The sequence below is a fragment of the Saccoglossus kowalevskii genome, chromosome 6 (assembly GCF_978046115.1).
Source record: "Saccoglossus kowalevskii chromosome 6, keSacKowa6.1, whole genome shotgun sequence".
NCBI lineage: Eukaryota > Metazoa > Hemichordata > Enteropneusta > Harrimaniidae > Saccoglossus > Saccoglossus kowalevskii.
Genome location: NC_140646.1, coordinates 17,405,327 through 17,425,196, shown reverse-complemented (window position 1 = coordinate 17,425,196; position 19,870 = coordinate 17,405,327). Strand labels below are relative to the sequence as shown.

The window sequence follows — 19,870 nt, the reverse complement described above, 5'->3', positions numbered from 1 at the left end:
ATGTTACTTTTGGTACTGTAGAGGAAATCATTGCACTGTAAGCTGTCCATCCAGGGATTTGCTGGGTAGTAAGCCTTTCAAATTCAACTTCAAATAGCTTTATAGGACAACACCTAACAATAAGCCATTGTAAATCAATGTTAGCGGCTTGCTCACGTGATTCAATATCAGAAAACCATTTACTGTCTACTTTTCCAAGAAGATTTGGATTAGGACGTCTTCCATGACGATTGTACTGTAGGATTGTGTGACAAATTGTTGGGTTACTATGTGCTCGTTGTCTAGGTGGTATTATTTTCCCCTGCATCTCAGTTGGTACTATTCCAAAACAGCCTTCCGTAATTACTGAATTCTGGTGCTGATACATTACCATAGTTGTAGCATGGGTTGTGTGTTTCCCATCTAATGTTTCTTCATTGATATCACCATTGTCTGCAGCAAACTGAACAAAATCTCCATGCTGTATATTTGATGGAATTATGACACCATCTGCAGCTGCTTTCCTCTGTTGATCCATTGCAATAGCAGTGTCAATTCTCTCCAGGTCTTCATAACTGACACAGTGTGCTAGCTTGTGTACCATTGATACTACCTGATTTGATCCTGTCATATGTCGTATGGACATTGCTAGCCCAACATGTTTAGGTGTACGTTTTGCACCTCTGGACACTATATGGATCATGTCCTGACCAACTGATAATATCTGTCTGTGTAGATTCCTGTTGTTGGATGTTCTCAAAGAATAGTGCTCATCTATAGGTTCATCACCATCATTCCCTTTGAAGATCCAATGCAAAAATCTATACACATTATCTGGAATCATGTTAACTGCTTGTTCTAACGTGATTGTGGAACTATCTACTGGATTAATCTCCAACCCCTCACACTTTCTGAGTTCTTTGCGAATTATTTGTGATATATATCCTCGTCTTTTTTGTCACTGGTAAGTGAAAATTTAGACTCTGGTTTTCGTTTTATGGTGAAACTCTTAAAGCAACCTTTGTGGTATTTTGCTTCATATGCGATTAAGTCCAATCCAGCTATCCTCTTCAGGACAGTATCATCTTCCTTGTTATCAGCTGCTTCGAATCGAGTTTGTTGCCCTCCAAAAGTTCGTATTTGAGACAGATTCTTGTCCTTCTTGTTATACACCTTCTGACATATTATACACACATTCCAGTTAACAGGCTGACGGGTAGATCTTTGACTGCGCGAGCTTGCACACTGACTGGAGTCCATGGATGTGCTTGGTTCTCCATTGGACATGGACTGGAACTTATTCCTTGATGCATAAATGGATTTAGGTTGGTTTTGCTGCAGTAAGACTGGTGACATCGTGCATGATAATGTACTTGTGGCAATGTCAATAATGAATCAATATCCAAAGACTGTAATCTCTGATAAACATGGTCTCTACTAGCAAGATATGCACAATGAAAAGACTTAGTCCTGCTGGAGTTGCAGTCCTAAGCTGTTCAGGTGTCGAAACCTGGCAAATTATACACTTAGACCAGTCGCTAACCAGACCAGGTTTTTTTGTTAGAAGGGTCAAGGTCTCAGGAAAGTCATCAGCCATTATTGTATTTCTTTATGTTCTTGCTGCTATCTGAATGGAGATTCAAATAAAACATAGAGTCACATCAGATTGTCGTGACATGCAAAATTATTATATTTGTACACTTATTTCTTATATCATAATATAAAGCCAAAAAAAATGTTTGCTTCTCGGCATAGTAGGGACAAATGATGATGCCATATGTAAAATATATAAAATATATATATATATATATATACATATCTCAAACAAGTTCGTGGTGACAGAGCATAACGATGATATACCACATCTAATGGGGTACTTTGAAATTCCGAATTATATCAAACTTTTGAAGATAAAATATATTGCTTTGCTCAATGGATTTACTTTCATATCACAGTTATTGAAACTATTTTGCCAACTTCCTAAAAAAAATAGCACATTGACAGACAACTGAATGTTGTTACTCTGACCAACTGCACATATGATTGACCAATTATATTACATTTGACTAATTAAAGTCGTCTTTATTTTTTGATTATCATTAAATGCATTAAAACATATTTTTTTATACTGCCACACATGTTTTCAAACATGGTATATATCTGTATAAAACAAGATCAAAATGGATGCGATGTGAAAGAATTGAATGAGAAATTTACTTACCTATACAAGCAGCATACGTTAAATGGTTACAATATCGCCTTCACACTGTGAATTTAGTGAACAATTTGTGTATAATGAAATATATAGTTCAGTTGGATAATAGTATCTCCAATTAACTGGCTCTAGGTCTGTGTCTAAACATGATATTCGCACGCATATACCAAGGGGTAATCAGTGTCTTACAGGGAAAAGTATCATTGGATTCTAGAAATATGAATAAATTGATAAATATGTCATGAAGAATATTGAACAAATTCAACATTATAAGAAGAGTAACAACGTTATTTAAATAAAAGGGCAGGGCTTCTATGTTTTTTCTAAGTTTTTTTATAAACTATATGGGGATTATATATTTTAGACAGTATTTTAAACGAAAAAATAAATTTAAATCATAATTGAGTTCATAAATTAAATGCACATGATGATAGTATGCACATTGAAAAATCATCGCATTTACCGCATTTTTTCAGGAATGAAAAAAATAAAATTTTCATATGATTCAGAAAATTTTCCATATTTATAAATGTTACCACTGTGACAAACCACATCCACCCTAGATTCACTCATGGGGACCCACACAAACCAGAAAAAGTGTCAAACCTTTTTCACAGGGGGGGTGATACGAATTTCATTTTATAGGGGGCTTTGGAATTTTGGCCCCCAGACTACTGATCATCAAAAAAATACTTGTCCATAATGACAGATATTGCTCTGAAACAGCATTAATTAGAACAAAAAAAACACCGATCGACCATTTTCAACCCGATCTGAAAAACAAAATGATCAGCTTCAAGGTCCCATATTGTACAGTGTATACGTACCAAATTTGAACAAAATCTATCTGTAAACAGTCGGTATCTGGTTCCCCAATTCCAGAAAAGCTTGATTTTAAAAATTGACGTCATTCGACCATCTTGAATCAGATTGTGAAACAAATTGATGTGCAGATATATGTGTGGAATTTGAATGCAATCTGTCAAGATATGTCTAAAGTCACAGTCCCTCTATCACCGGTCTGGAAACGCTTAGTATTACAATTACAATACAATTTTATTTCACCAGATAAATTACATTACAAAGTACAAAACGAAGATAGAGATATACATAACTATCTGGCGAGGACAAGAGAGGTAGTTCTAATAGAACTAATCTAGTCTCTCGCCCTTGCATATTCACTGATAGCAGAAAAAAAACTGATAAGGACAGTGAAATCATAAATCATATTAATATATTGTTTAAGAGTACATAATACATAAGGAGAAAAATTATATGAAATATGGTGGTAATAGTGAAATGACAATACTGTAAATTGAATGATAGAGAAATAACAATAAAATTGATGTTCAATTATTTAAAAGAAATTGTTTTAGGGTAAGCTTGAAGCGATTTCTTGATGTTAATGTTTTAATGGAAATTGGAAGATCATTCCAGTGTTTTACTAATGAATATGTTAAACTGTTTTTAGTTGAGCTTAGTTTTACTTTTGGAATTTCAAGTTTGTCAGAAATAACTGAACGTGTCAAATAAGAGTGAGAGATTGAAGAGGCATAATGACCCAGAGAACGAGCATAACGATCGCCCTTCAGGTCATAAATAAACATGCACGTTTGGAACTTGCATAATTTATGCACATCAAGAATGCCCAATCTTTTAAAGAGTTGTGAGCTACTTGCACGGGGATTTGAAAAAGTGGCTAAGCGAATAAATTTTTTCTGTAATTTTAAAATTGGGTCTATAACGGTACTAAAAGTGTTGCCCCATATTTCAATACAATAGCTTATGTGTGGAAGAATGAGTGAATTATATAGTAATATTATAAGTGATTTGGGTAGGTAGTGACGCAGATATGAAATGAGTCCAATCATTTTACTAATTGTTTTAACAATATTATTAATGTGAGGTCTCCAAGTAAGTGATCTGTCGAGAGTGACACCAAGATACTGTAAAGGGGGTAATTATTCACTGGGTTTTAGTTTAGCTTATTTCGCTGACTGGAAAATGCGCTAAATTACAACCCAGTGAATATGTAAAATTTAGCATAGAACACATTATCTAAATGACAAAAGCGTGAATTTAAAACCCACTGAATATGCCTGAAATGGTAAATCAGTGAAATTTAAACCCAGTGAAAATTAGTCATTTTACAGTATAGCACAGAGGAAGCATTGTACTAACCCTCGTAACGGGCAAATAAATCGTTGACACCTTACGCCAAGTTATCCCGAAAATAAACTCCCATTGATGTAGTCGTGCATATCATTAACCCACTGGAAGTTACCAGGATACTTAGCGATTTGGGTCATTGCGCATGCGTCATTACCAGCACACGGATCACAACATTGCCATGTGGAAGGCTTACGGCGATTTTGTCGAATTCGACGATGACAACATTGATTGGGATTTTGTTTTAAAAGACGTCATTGAGAAAGAAATCCATGAAGTGCATAAAGATAAACCATGTAGTTCAACCAGTGCCGAAAACATACCGGAGAAACCTTTTACGAGGCATGATTGCTACGCCCACACGCCTGTCAAAACTCCACAACTGCTGTCTAAACGTAAACAAAATTTGTCTATGAAATTAGAATTAAACCACCCCATTAGTTTCAGAAGTAGTTTCTTTAATCACCAAATAAAAATGGAATTGGAGAATCACCCCATTCCCTTGTAATCGGAACAGAAACAAGCGTTACAATTATACGACTGAGAGAATGATGTGATCCTAAATGACGCCGTCGTGAATACAATGACGTGCAAAACCAAGACCCAAAAATCATACATCTTGTGACATTAAACAGTATTTTAATTGATTGTGTTGCCGATATACATAGTTGTTGCAATTAATATGCCTGAAAAACAAAATAAGCAGAAAAAAAAATTACCGAAGTAAAATGTGTACAACATCGTAACTGGGAGCGTCCATTTTGTTTTTAAGGACGCCGTTTACTTCTTAAAAATAAGTGTCATTTTTTTAACGAACAATCATCAAAATCGTATATTCAACATGACCATTGAGCTAATCAAATCTACCAAAAACACAAATGTTGTCATGTTGTCAAGAATGTACCGTTAATGAGAGGAACAGAAAAAAACGAGTCAGTTTACAAGTCACGGCACAGTCCCTCGATGACAAAAGGTGAAAAAGACATAATTTCACACAAGAAAACGTCGAGCATCAACATATTGTATACAACGAAACTTACTCTCTTTAAAAACAAAGACGTTATGAATCAACTATGGTAAAAAATATTTGTATACGGTATCGAATATGTTCTGGAAACGTTAAAAAATAGATCACAACACTGAACGCGATGTATCTAGAAGCTATCAACAGTATAGTACCGCGCTTCGCGGAGAGCCGTTACAAGCATTAGTCCACTAATCCCGCCGATTCACACGTAAAACAATAGGCGTTTCCAGACCGGTGATAGAGGGACTGTGCTAAAATATAGATCCGAATGAACGGACGCACGCACAGGCATGCACAGAGGTCAAACCATAAGTACCCATTTTCAGACAGTATCCGAACGGGGACTACTTAATCACGGCACAGAACGTCACGTAACCTGCTGTACTTTTTATTTGTGATATCTGTTAAAAAATATCAATGATATGAATAAAAAGCGCATCACTTAGACCATATGACATATGTTAAAAAGAGCACTTCCCGGTTTTCCTAAATCCAGCATAGACAAACTTTAATCTACTCAAAAATTCAGAGTAAGAGGATTAGTGGTTCGAAAAGAAAACATTTGAGAGTCTTTAATGCCATTTTTTAAACACTAATTATAGTGCAAAAATACATTTTACATATATTTTATTCATTTCAGTCGCCAAACGGTTTTGCTTTAAACAAACTAACAGCCACGTTTCCAATCACAATATTGAAAGTCAGGTGTACCAGTTCATATTAGTCCCAGTGGCGGATCCAGCAAAATGTATTGGGGGGGGGGGGGTTCAAGCTTCGCTTAAGATATACAGAGCGTAAATTGAAGAAAAGCTATGCGTAATCCAGATGATATGAATCGTCATGCGTTTGGGGGTGGGGGGCATGGCCCCCTGCCCCCTGGATCCGCCACTGATTAGTCCCAAGTATCAGAGAAATGCACCATTTCCGTTGAGCGGTTCTTTTATACAAACTTCTGAATAATTGGTGGAAGAAGAGGAAAACTAGAATTATTATGAAATAACACCAAGCACAAATTAACTTTGGCCTCTAATAACAAAAAATCATATTCATGCAAAATTGAAACCAACAAAAAAAGCCTGAGTATTCGTAACGAAACGATACAGAACCCAGCTCCTGAATTTCAAACTAAAAAGTTATAGCCATATCAATTTCGAACAGAAGGATATACCGATGTTCAACCTGAGCAGGGTGAAAGTGTACAAATATGCTGGATATTACATTTAATCACCTTCCTAGGGGGTTTAATCAGTTACATGCGACTTCCAACCATTCTACATTGACGTTGTTTATTATTCATAGACCGAGTCTTGTTTACCCTCTTGTAATAGGCCGCTAATATCAGTGTGTTTCCGATTTATTTTTAAGCACGATATAATAATACATAGGCTGGCGTATCTTATTCTAAGATGGAATAATCGTCTATTCAAGGAATGACCTTCGGGTTCAAAAGTTTAACCTCATTGTGACGTCACCACTTCGTGTCTGACAGTGTCGTGATTCTGATTCTGTCTGTTATCTGAATCAAGCATCGCATTATGACTGCTCTAGTCATCATTGTTGTCGTTCTATTGGTTGTTGTGATCGCTGTGTTTTATCTAGGCACACTGTTTGGAAGTAAACAGGTAAGCAGATGCTGTAATCGACTGACAACGTCTATGGTTTACCCCGCGCTGGTGGAACAGTGAAAATGTATGACATACGCTTTGTATTGTATTGGTTCCAATGACTGACTTGTTTTGTTAAGTTGTTTTTCTCACCAGTCATTGGTATTCGTAAATGATAGTCACATAGACTAGACTAGGGCCGGTTCAACGTTGTATTAAACGCGGCGTGCAATGAAGAATACGACTACTGTGTTTGTTAAATGAGATGCTGAGTTGTTCGAGTTCGTACGGACACCTGGTTACATAACTGACCACGCTTATATTCCATAAACTATGTCCACTTTTGTGAAATCACGTTCAAATTGTAACTCGATGTCCAACTAGCAATTAACAGAACTTCGAGTTACGGGCAACATATATTTGTATTTTTGTTTAACGTTCAAACTTAGTAACTATTTTGTTATTATCAGTTAACCGGGCTTTGAATTACGGAAAATATACAACGTTAAACGAAATTCTATGTGTTTTTGGTTTCTGATATTATGTAACACAGTATTATAAAGTTGTATATACAAAATGCACTATTGCTAATCCCCCCCCCATCCAAACTTGTCTGCATACAAGTATTTTTTTCATCAAAGTCCGGTGGATATTTCTGATCTGGATTTTGCAAGGGTCGTAGCTCGGTAGTTGTTACTGGATACATGTCCATTCTATGTCTTTCAAGGATTACTTTAGACATTTCGGCAGGGATATATTTGTAAACATACAAAGAATACATGCGTATTTACACATGCGGCAATAGGCAATACATGGAATACAGAATACAGAGGTCATAACACTCGTGGCCGTTGACATTTCTACAACATAATACGCACCACACGGTTAATACCAGTGTGTTTCTATTTTTGTTTTGTGTAATTTCATGACGTAATAAGCGTGTCCGTTAACTTGTAGGAACAAATGCTTGCTAGAATACCAGGAATGAATCCAACTAATTCTGAGTAAGTACAATTCGGGTTTATAATATATTAAGAAACAATATAAATAAAAATGGAATTTGATTCCAATGTATATCATTCACAAATGATTGTATGACAAATTTGTACAAACACAGTAAACAAAATGTATGTATTAAATTATGCATATGCGTACCTGGTGCTATATGTGGCTCCATAGCTCTTCTTGTGTCAGTCTTCAGTCTTCGTGATGGTATATTCGTAATTTCTGATACATTTGGCGTCATTAAATATGCTATTTTCAGACATTAGGATTTCTATGGGCACAGAAAAGCTATGTGCCTAGTAGTTTATGTGGGACATATGCACATGCAGTGGTTTAGCGATTCGATTCAAAATGGCCGACTGGCAGCCATCTTGTTTTTTGAAAATGTTGTATTTTAGACACGCTTTGTCAGTTTTCATTCAAACTTGGTACATAGATTATACATGTTAGGATACATGTCCATGACCATCCGTGAGTTCCTGAGTCTGTCCGTCCGTCCATGTGTCCGTCCGTCCGTGCGTCAGTCTGTTCAGAGTCATATTTCAGAATCCTGTTGACCGATTCCGTTCATTCTTTGCACGTGCCTAGTAACGTATGTGGGACATATGCACATGCAGTGGTTTAGCGATTCGATTCAAAATGGCCGACTGGCAGCCATCTTGTTTTTTGAAAATGTTGTATTTTGGACATGCTTTGTCAGTTGTCATTCAAACTTGGTACATAGATTATACATATTAGGATACATGTCCATGACGATTTATTTCACAATTGGATCAAAGATTGTCGACTGGCAGGCATCTTGTTGTTTTTTTGCGGTATCTTGGACGTGCTCTGTCAGTTTTCATTCAAATTTGGCACATACATGTACTTTATATATGTTAGGATGCATGTCCATGACAATTTGTTTCAAAATCTGGTCAAGGATGGCGATTGACAGCCATCTGACTTTTTGGCCTTACTGCTATATTTCCACAATTTATGTACACATACATCATACATATCAGTGTGTTTCACAATCAGATCAAAGATGGCCGAATAACGGCTGTTTTTATTTTTGGCCATATTACTACTACAAGGAACTTGTGTTTTGATGTAAATAAACAATCTGTTGTATACGCCACTTGCAACTCAAGTATCAAGGACACGCTCACGACAACCCCTCCGCTTTAATATGACGAGCACAAAGAGGAACTTTCAAAAATTGTACAGGGACTGTGTCATTTTAAACTACAAAAACAAATTAATAATCGCCCTGATTGTGCCAGTCTAGGGTTGTTGGTTCTAGTATGTGAATGTTGTTTAGGTTTGTTGACATCTGATTATGACCTGGAATAATTGATAACTACATTACACGTTCGTTCTGTTACTTTTCAGAGACGGTAACATGCCGGATATCACAGTTGCTGGTAGTCTCCACGAGTTCCTGGTAAAACTCCATACCAAATATGGTCACGTAGCAACATTTTGGTATGGAAAAACGCATGTTATTAGTCTGGCGTCTGCAAAAGCGTTCAAAGATACCAATAAACTGTTTGATAGGCCAGGTAAATATGTGTTAAGGAGTGTTTTAATCATTGACTCATGGTATATCTCCTGTACTGATCATGTCCGACACAGTCACCATGTTTACTCGTTCAAAGGTTTATTGCACCGTTACATTCCACAATTGAACGTGTAATTTTCAAGTTAAATTCCTACTGCGAATGTAATATTGTCATTTTGTTGTTGTAGCATTCATATAAACAATTTATTTACACAGCTGTGTTGTTCAATTTTGTCAAACCCCTAATTGGACCCGACAGTATACAGTATGCAAATGAGGAAGATGGCAAACGCCGTCGCCATGACTACGACCAATCATTCAGTTATGATGCAATCAAGAACTACTACAGCAAGTTTTATGAGGTGAAAAATATTTTGTGTTATTACAGGGGATGCAACAGTACAATTTTCGTGACGTTGACTTTAATGCTGAAAAGTTAAATACATTTGCATATCGAAAATCTCATTGTATTGACAGGCGTGTTTGAATTCCAAATTAAACTGTATGCTTGTATTCATATAATAATTCAAGCATCGAATACTTGTATGATTCAACATACTCATATTTCACACAACGCTTTGGCAAAATATATATATCCCATTCGAAAATTATTTGTCTACTTTCCGTGTTTGATTTTCAGCAGTTTTCACTGCACTCAAGTTTTGCGTTGTCTGCAAATTAGTTGCCAATATTGTCTACATTTGTAACTTTGTGGTGGCTTGGCAAAGATCACTATATTATAATACAAAGATGGAATGTTGTAAATGTCAGAGAAACGTCGTCCTCATGCGCAAATCACAATCTGCAATGTGCGAACAGGGGTGAACAGACAATTTGAATATGGACGAAACCATTCCAAACGTCTCGTGATATTCACGAGAATTTTTACTTCTAAGCATATGTGTGTTCCCTTGGTGAAAAGGAAAGTAGAAAATAGTGTATATTATATACAATTCGTGAATTTGGTTTTGTCTAGTGTTTTTACTTGTTGAATTGAGATTTTAGAAGTAAAACTTAAACGCAGTAACCGAATATCACATGGAATGTTTATTTCGAAGCACCTGTAATAGTGAATTAAAACAATTAGCCAGTAAGACACATACATAAATGAGCAAAGACAATCTGATTCTTAGGATGTCTTATTGCGCGTGTATTCTTACTTTTTATTCTTTTAATTGTTTAACATATTTTATTGTTTTAATTTATTTTCTTTATTATTCCATGTGTTATTTTTTTCTATCTGTGAACGCCCAAAGATCTGAACAACCTCCATGGGGATCTCGTTCGTGAGATTTCAAATAATCCGTTTAGTCAACTAATCAGAGAAGGCCTCGTATACATTAATTATTCTATTTGTGCCGAAGTGTCGAAATTCAAACATTACTGTATATAAAGCCTTCTCTTAATGACTATTGGAGTTTGCAAGAGTCAAATGACATCTACTATCGATGTTGTTCATTTGGGCTTCCACAATAAGACTATTACAAAAAGTTAAAATTGGGAAATAATAACGATCATCACCCGGTTATTCATATCAGGCATTTATGGTTGAATGAGCTTCCAACTATTTGAAACTAAACAAACATTTAACTGCTTTGTCCTCCCTATCAAAATAAACTTGTGACTTGTTATTCTCATGTGGTAGTCACTGTAATGCATATTATGTGCTATTGACAGGCTACTGATGCAGTTGTTGCGAAGATTGAGTCTCTGTCGTCGGATGAACACATTAATATAACTGAACACATGTCGCTGTTGGTGTTGAAAGCTCTAAGTCATGCTACGTATGGAGATTTCTTCAAAGATGACGAAAAAGCTATCACCATGTTACGTCACTATGAAACTGTAAGTACACTGGAGACAGGTTACATACAAGTTACATGTATATATAACATTCTTATCATTTATACATTCTCTTAGCACCAAGGCATTGAGCTGTAATTCGGTGGAAGGGATACAACATAGAACGTTGGGCTCGGACAGATTCTTATCTAATTATTTTGGAGTGCAGGAGGAGGAAGAGATTCCTGTAAATGTATATATTACTGTATTTCCATTTTTTGAAAATAAAAAAAGATTGTCTCAATTACAAAATATTCACGTTCATGTATTTTCCTCGTGCACGATGGAACACTGTCGTCTATGGCCTTGTAAAATAATTCAAAATAAACACAGGACTAATAACAGCAACAGAAGTGAATACACCACTGTTGGTATGGGAAGGCGAAAGAGTTTTAGTTAAACTTTTTATGCTGGACATTGTAGATGTATGCGTTGGTTTAACATGGTTAAATCACAAACTATGAAATTACGATTAGTCGATTACACTTCGGATTGCATAAATATTCAAAGATTGGTTTATTTCAGGCAATGGCCATTTTGAATCAGGACATATCTAAGGACACTGAAGCTGGACAGAGATTCGCCCAAGGTAACAATTGATGTGACAACAATCCATGGCATTTTGTCGTAGATGCAATGAGCATTAACAATAAACATTTTTTATATTGTTGAATTCTTTTATTAATCTTATAAAATTTGGTCAAGCTGATGTTTGTTCTATATGTAGGATACTTTGTGTTTGTATCATCTACACACCAGCTTGTAGTATGATAAGGCAGATTTCATTAGTAATAGTATGCATGTGTTTTTTCTTCAAACAATTTGCTTGTTTCTGTTCAATTGATATGAAACAAATACCTGATGTGATCAGTGTCTGCCTAATGCGAACAGTACATGCATGTTCTGGCTCAGGGCCACCCCCCCCCACCCCCCTCTGATAAAAAATCGCACCATTTCATCACATGAACATCTTTGTTGGATTTACCTGGTTGTTTTGATAATAGGTTAACCTGGCCGTCTGAACAAAAGCTATATTTAATTCATGCTAATGTAATACTTGTGATATTTTACAGCTTTGAAGACATGGCATGATTTTATACGTGCCATGATTCAACATCGACGAGATAACCCACCAAATGATGACGATTGGACTTTTATTGATGTTTTGATGGCAAAATCATCGTCCGAAGAAGAACTCATATCAGATGCTACAAGCTACTTCATTGCAGGCTATCATACTACTGCTTTTAGTAATTTTCTTTTTGATAATTGTTCAAATCCATCTACTTGTGACATATGTATGCATTCAAACATATTCACCGTAATTCATAAAATAGTAAAAACAATTTGAGATGTACTACATTGATGCTTGGTCGTGATTTTTTACCTTTGTTTTACTAACATAATGTGTGTATCTATCCGTCCACAGTGATGGTGTGGACATTCTACTATATGTGTGAGAATCAAGAAGTGCAAGAAAAAATTTACCAGGAAATAATCGAAGTTATTGGCAAAGACGAACAAGTAAACTATGTAAACCTGGAATCACTGAAGTGAGTTATTCCATGTTCTCCTATTGTATGGGGTAAATGTAAATTGTTGAAACAAAATAAACTGTGAAACAGTGTTCGATGTATTACATCATGGGTTTAGCTCTAAATTCTAAACTTGACAAATGCGCCTCGCCACTGTAGGTAGACGCGCTCCTCTTCTGTGTTATGCCACCTCGCACTATCCCTCCAAAAGACAGCTATATGGTGTATAGTGAATGCACAGTGACTAGATGGGCATGGGCAAGTCCGAACAACGTGCAGAATATAATTCTGCTTACAAATAAAGTCGTATAATCACGGTTACTACGACCTACTTAGTTAAGAACTACCTCGAGGATATGATATGATATGATATGATATGATATGATATGATTGAATTTGAATGCTGTCTTCCCTTGGTTCTTGAAGTTCTACCAGATATTGAATGACCGATTCTCTGTACATAGTATTAGTATGCCATGGAATGTGTCATCATCGAATTTAAATTATGTCAAAAACAATAATGTTAATACTCAATGCAATGAAATCGTTCCATGGGTTAAACTTACCAGATTTTTGTCAGATTTATAGACTGCTGAATAACGACTTGTATCACATTTGCATCGAATTCATTAGGTACATGAGATGCGTGTTTGACGAGTCTATGAGATGTTCTGTTTTGGCGCCATTTGCTGCCAGGGTCAATATGCATGCAGACATGGTGGTACAGGGCTATACCATTCCAAAAGGGGTAAGTATTTCAATGTCATTGTCATTGGCTTTATACTCACAATTATGAAGTGCGTTACTCGTCGGAATTTAAAGATCTTCCTTATTAGATTATTGTAATTTTTTGTTTATTCGATGGTGTTGTTTATGTATATCTCTTGACAAAGAAGAAACATTTGTTTTTAACCACCATTTTTCTACCATTCGTATTTTGATCTTGTGAATCCTTATCATGAATTTTGATTTCCAGTTTACACAACAGTAAGCATTTCAAAAGTCTATATTTTCTGATACTATTCTTCTTGTATCTGTAGACACCTGTAGTGCATGCATTGGGTGTTGTACTAATGGATGACGAAATATGGTCTGAGCCTGAAAGGTACATGATATATTGATCGAATAATGTCTAGCAACTGTAAATAATAATAACAACATTTGATTTACTTTAGACAAACCTCACGAGAAAATAAATATATATTTTCTCTAATGTTGTGCTAATTCGCATATACAATTTTTAATAAAATGTATTGGAATCTTGATTATTTTAAAATATTTAAACTTATTGGCCCATACAATGTGGCATGGACGTTACTATGGAATCAAAATGCAGGAGTAATTAACATACAACAAACACAAATAATCCCTCATCTCTACAACCCTCGTGCTGTTGAAACAAACATTGTAAAGACTTATCAATCTCATATCAAATGATATCTGGATAGATGTTAAGTATGTGTAAACAACTGTGTACACGAATTTGTATAGCAACACGAGTATTATAGATAAACCAATTTCACCAAATAACTTGACACAAAAGCTGGCCCACAAGGAATTCAACTATTTTCTATTTGACTTTGCACCAGTTGGCTCCATTCAGGCAACGAGACATGCTTTTATCAAATGTACAAATGAAATATTTCAAAATTGATGTTTTTTCAAGGCTCTGTCAGACGTTACTAAACATTTAGTAATATTGTTTTTTAAAAGGTTCTGATTGCATGTCATATCATGTAGTTTATATTTATTTTCCCAGATTCATTCCAGAACGATTTTTGCCGGAAAATGTCAGTACTCGTCACCCGTTTTCATTCCAACCATTCGGTTTTGCTGGAAAACGAAAATGCCCTGGATATCGTATTGCCTATGCAGAGGGAGCTGTATTCTTAGCTACATTGTGTAGAAAGTTTAAATTTCAATTGGTAGAAGGGCAAACGATTGAGAGGAAATATGGATTCGTTACCATACCGAGTAACGATATTTGGGTTACAGTTACGAAGAGAGACTGATTATGTAAATATGTTGAATTAATTGCTAACATAATACGTCTCTTGTGGAATATATAAATATATATATTATCAATTTGTTCTCAAGCTTTTCAAGCTTCACACGTTTTATATATTTCAGAATGCACATGATAATATATACACGTTGCCTTAGATGGTTATTCGTTTTATAACTGATATACTACTCGTTTATTTAGTACATGCCAAGTTATACGAAGTGATTTGATTGTCTATATTTTTCAAATAGATTCATTAGATATAACTAGCTTTTAACAGTATCAAAATAACGTACCGCTAACATGCTGTTTAACAGAAATAGTTTGTTGTGTACAATCAATCATATACAAATAAACAATCATTACGATAAATAAACATATGACTTTTACTGTACATGACTGATACGCATGGCAACCTGTGTACTACCGAGTGGAATATAGCGATGATGGATCCAAAGATGGGGTGCATGGGGAGGTACGAATAAGTTGACATAACTCTCATTTACATGTTCATGATTATATATCATGCAAATTTTTTATCGCCTATTGTATAGATAATTAAATAACATTTCTGTGGAAGACGAAGGTTGGGGTACCATCCTACACTAGACCTGGTCCGAACCAGAAAATATACCACCACCGTCACTTCAAAACATATTCCCCAAAACATTAATGACCAGACAGATAAGAGAGACGAATTGCTATGCTAAATGGATTGAACGAAACTGGGATGTTGATAATTATTTGTCAAAAGTCCAGAATATTGAAATTTTTGAAAACAGTTTTCTAATAACTATGACATTGACGTAAAATGTGACGCATCAGACAATTAGTCAGGTAACACTGCAATATGAAATGAAACAAATCCTACGCAAAGAATGCCAGAAGTGGCCCAGCTAGAGATAGACACTTGCAGCTAATTTGCATAGTTGCTCCAGTATTCCATACTGTGATAACTTAGTTGCAACAGTTATATCACTTTCACCACAAGGTGGCGATAAAATAAGTGATTGTAGGCTACAAATGTTTATCCAGGGTAAACCAAGGGACAAATGCTTTAAGGTGTACGAATTTGCTGACAGCCATACAAATGATGTGGCAAACTATTCATGACAAGCAAGGATATTCATGAAATAGTTATGGTGGATGTATTCAGAACAACTGCAATATGCGAGAGTATGATACAAGATTAAAGAACTGCACTGCGTATAAGTCCTTATAAGAATCTTGCAAGTGATACCATAGCAAATTCGAGACCAGTTTGCGTCATGATTTAAGGGATATTTTGATCTCGCAACAAACAGAGATTTCAATACACTAACCTGCTGTCGAATTGCTCAAGAGGTTTATCGATAACAATGCAAGAATCGGCAGGTACAGGACTCAAATATTGATGGAGATTATAACGAAAACATTGGAGGCGTTGGTCATTCCAGCTTTGGTCATATTCCTTATCCCATCGCCAAACCCTACCTTATGGATGCTGTAGTCTGCAACAGTTGAATTATCTATGAGGAGCTGTTGGATAAGAAACTTTCCCATTTCAATGATGTACACTAATCGTTGTTTATTTCAACTGACGAACCCATCTTGAACACCTCCTAGAATAATCGCTTAGTGAATGGGGATGACAGATGCGCTAGCTGCTGGATGTGCCCTCGGGTGGAACGGAGCAAAGAACCATTATAGATATAGCGTCTACAAATGCACTGACTGCAATCTATCTTTCCCTTTTTCCCTGTCGACATGAGGCAACCTGCAGCTCAACTAAGCAAGAAAAGTTCATGCAGAATGATGTTGCACATCAGGGAGAGCCAAGGTATATGTGGGACGGCAGACGACACAATTCTAGAGATGACAGCAGCAAAAAAAAACATAATAGAGGAATACGAAAAAGTAGAAAATAAGAGTGCCTGTAGCCAGAACTCGCATAAGAAACAAGAGACAGAAGTAACAATCGTGCCATTAAGAAAAAACAGTACAATGTAAAAATAAATGATTTTGTTTACCAAGGATCATTTATTTAAATGTATTTTGACAACTGACAATAATTTTTTGTCTGTGGGAAAAACTCGAAGTGACGGAACAGTTTGAATGCACCAGATCTTTCAGGAGAGGCGCAACAGTGTATTCTTTTCAGGTATGTGATCCTGTGCATCACTTTATATACAGACATGGAAATTATTAACGGAAGGAGCCACGACGCTATTGTTTTAGCTTTACCTTATGATCGTTTGTCAATGTTTATTCACAAACATTGTTCTTGTTAGCTTTTAGCACCTTCGTACAATGGGTTACGCTAATCTCGAACATTTAGAAATATTCGGAACATGTTCGGAAGCGATAGTCGAACCTCGCATGTACAATATTGAAAATGGCGAACACCAACAGAAAATATAGTATCGAAAGAAGAGCATGCCTAGACACTTTCTCTGTGATAATATTTTGTAGGAGTCCTTAGGAATTGTTGTTGTAGGCACTCGAAATCTTGTTCTAGTTACAGTTGCGAATAATTAAAACATGTGTCAAACGACAATCAAACGTTGAATTTCCGGTTGTGAAATACGTATTTTGACCTTTTACATCTAAACAAACCCAGTGCGCATGTGTGATGACCGTAGTTTCATAATGCGCATATATTTTATAGTCACATTAAAACAATGGCGGGGTTGTATCATACTCCGTTAACTCGTTACTTGTGTAAACAATCGCAAACTATCATCGACATCAAAGATGAGCTAGACAATGACCTTACCAGGATTAATTTGGGTTGAAACAAAAGGAAATAAGCCAGTTAAGAGACTTAAGTGGCCACTTGATAGGCGTCGTGGCTCCTTCCTTTAGTACCTTCCATGATACAGGTAAGCAAGTAGGGGTGATTTTAATTTTCAGACACCCTCCTCCCGCTCTTATGTGGTTGGAACATTTTTGCAGCAGCAGGAATAGTAATGAAATGGTCCTGTCACTGTCACTTTACATACATTACTAATATATCAACACGACTTGATTCCGGATAATTTCAGAGCAGGGACAGCTTGACAATAGGAAATGTCAAAGAGGATACGTTGCCCGTTTCAACACATATTTTTGGGATGCCTCATATACCAGTTGATTGGTTCTACTAGTCCTTGGCGATATTCCTTAAGTTAAAGGTGCCTGCCATAAAATCTTTATTTTGTCATCACTGGGGTTGAGGGTGAAGGTGAATCAACTTCAAAGAACTTGTCTTCAGTTTATTTTGCGATACATCAAACACACCTGACCAGCTATATACCCTGTCATTTTTCAACACGTAAACGCGAGTTTGGGTGGAAGTTGTCGACACGAATGATGTCTCCATCAATTGCAGAAGAAGAGGGGAGTTAAGGGCTGGCATGGGTTTGTATCACCACCTCACTTTTAGGTACGTTGCGCTCAATTTACATTTGAGATATTGCCATTCCATTACTACAAACGAGTTATGTGACGTTATTCATTTTCAATGTCAATTCCTTTTTGTTAGCATCAACATTACTTTTACTTATAGTTTCAATGTATGATGCGTTTGGTCGTCATTTTTATCGTGTGTTTCAGATTTATCATCAACCATAGTCTGTATATGAATTAATATGACAGAAATCGAAGAGACTGTACAAGAACGTTCAAGAAGATTCCTTTAATGACATCCTAGTTTTTAAATGTTAGGCGTCTATATTTATCAATATGGCATTGTTTCAACTGTGCTGTGAATGTAGTTAAATTTAATAATCCGTTAATAATAGTTGTAAATGTTGCCATGTTCAAATTGTGACTTGTAATTATTATTTAATAGTTTGTTTTAATACACCTATTGCCCGAAGCCCCTTCAATTGCTAAAATGGTACTAGGTTATTTAGTTACAAAATATTTGAACCTTTGAATAAAATAACTACATCATCTGCAAAAAAAGTGGGCATTTCACATAAGTATAATCCAAACTATCTTATATTGAGTTTACAAAAATATCTGAAATATCAATTACGTACATATTACATCCATGTATGATACACTACTTGAATTAAATGATTGTGTGTAAAACTGTCTTTACATGCCTTCAAATCGAATTAATAACATCAGTGTTCGCATCATTGTTAGTAGAGTTAATATTGCGGTCTTGTGGTTAGCATTGTCCCCCGCATGACATTAATTCATCTTGTATCTGATCATAAAACAAGTACTTGTCCATATTGAGAGATATTGCACTAGAAAAGCATTAATTAGAACTAAAAAAAACACCGGTCGGCCATTTGTAATCCGATCTGAAAAACAAAATGATCAGCTTCAAGGTCCTATAGTGTCCAGTGTATATACCAAATTTGTTTAACAAAATTCATCTGTAAACAACCGATATCCGGTTCCGGAATGCCGGAAAAGCTTGATTTGAAAAATTGAATCAGATCGTGGAACAAATTGATATGCGGATGTATGTGTGAAGGTTAAATGCAATCTGCCAAGGGATATCTAAAATATCCAATCTAAAGTGTCCAATCACAATTTTGAAAATCAGGTGTACCAATTCAAATTAGTTCCCAGAATCACAGAAAAACACCTTTTCCGTTTAGCGGTTCTTTTATACAAGCTTCTGAATAAATGGTGGAAGAAGAGGAAAACCAGAATTATTATGCAATAACACCAAGCACCTATAAACTTTGACCCCTAATAACAGAAAAAAGCATATTCATGCAAAATTGACCCCCCCCCCAAAAAAAAACCTGAGTATTCGTAACGAAACGATACAGAACCCAGCTCCTGAATTTCAAACTAAAAAACTATAGCCATATCAATTCCGAACAGAAGGATATACCAATGTTAGATCTGAGCAGTGTAAAAGTGCCCTACAAATATGCTGGGTATTACATTTAATCACCGTCCTAGGGGGTTGTGCTTTAATCAATTACATGCGACTTCCCTCCATTCTACATTGACGT

The 19,870-nt window shown here is 35.8% G+C and overlaps 1 protein-coding gene across 2 annotated transcripts; it reads left to right on the top strand.

The window, feature by feature from the left end:
• The first annotated feature begins 6,851 nt into the window (after positions 1-6,851).
• LOC100369637 (cytochrome P450 20A1-like) lies at positions 6,852-15,300 on the top strand. Of its 2 annotated transcripts, none has more exons than XM_085500124.1 (11): positions 6,852-7,012; positions 7,952-7,998; positions 9,374-9,543; positions 9,759-9,904; positions 11,220-11,387; positions 11,910-11,973; positions 12,458-12,634; positions 12,814-12,937; positions 13,553-13,667; positions 13,960-14,024; positions 14,679-15,300. In XM_085500124.1, exons 1-11 carry the CDS (start codon positions 6,926-6,928, stop codon positions 14,929-14,931), a joined length of 1,416 nt encoding a protein of 471 aa, XP_085356250.1. In that variant the 5' UTR covers positions 6,852-6,925; the 3' UTR covers positions 14,932-15,300. The 2 variants fall into 2 exon arrangements, with proteins under 2 accessions (XP_085356250.1, XP_085356251.1); XM_085500125.1 differs by lacking the exon at positions 6,852-7,012 and adding an exon at positions 7,253-7,275.
• The last annotated feature ends 4,570 nt before the right edge of the window (positions 15,301-19,870 follow it).

Coding starts and splice junctions, on each gene's coding strand:
- LOC100369637 (XM_085500124.1), top strand. CDS start 6,926: ATGACTGCTCTAGTCATCATTGTTGTCGTTCTATTGGTTGTTGTGATC. Junction 9,544..9,758: donor TAAACTGTTTGATAGGCCAG/GTAAATATGTGT, acceptor TTATTTACACAG/CTGTGTTGTTCAATTTTGTC. Junction 12,938..13,552: donor GTAAACCTGGAATCACTGAA/GTGAGTTATTCC, acceptor CGAATTCATTAG/GTACATGAGATGCGTGTTTG.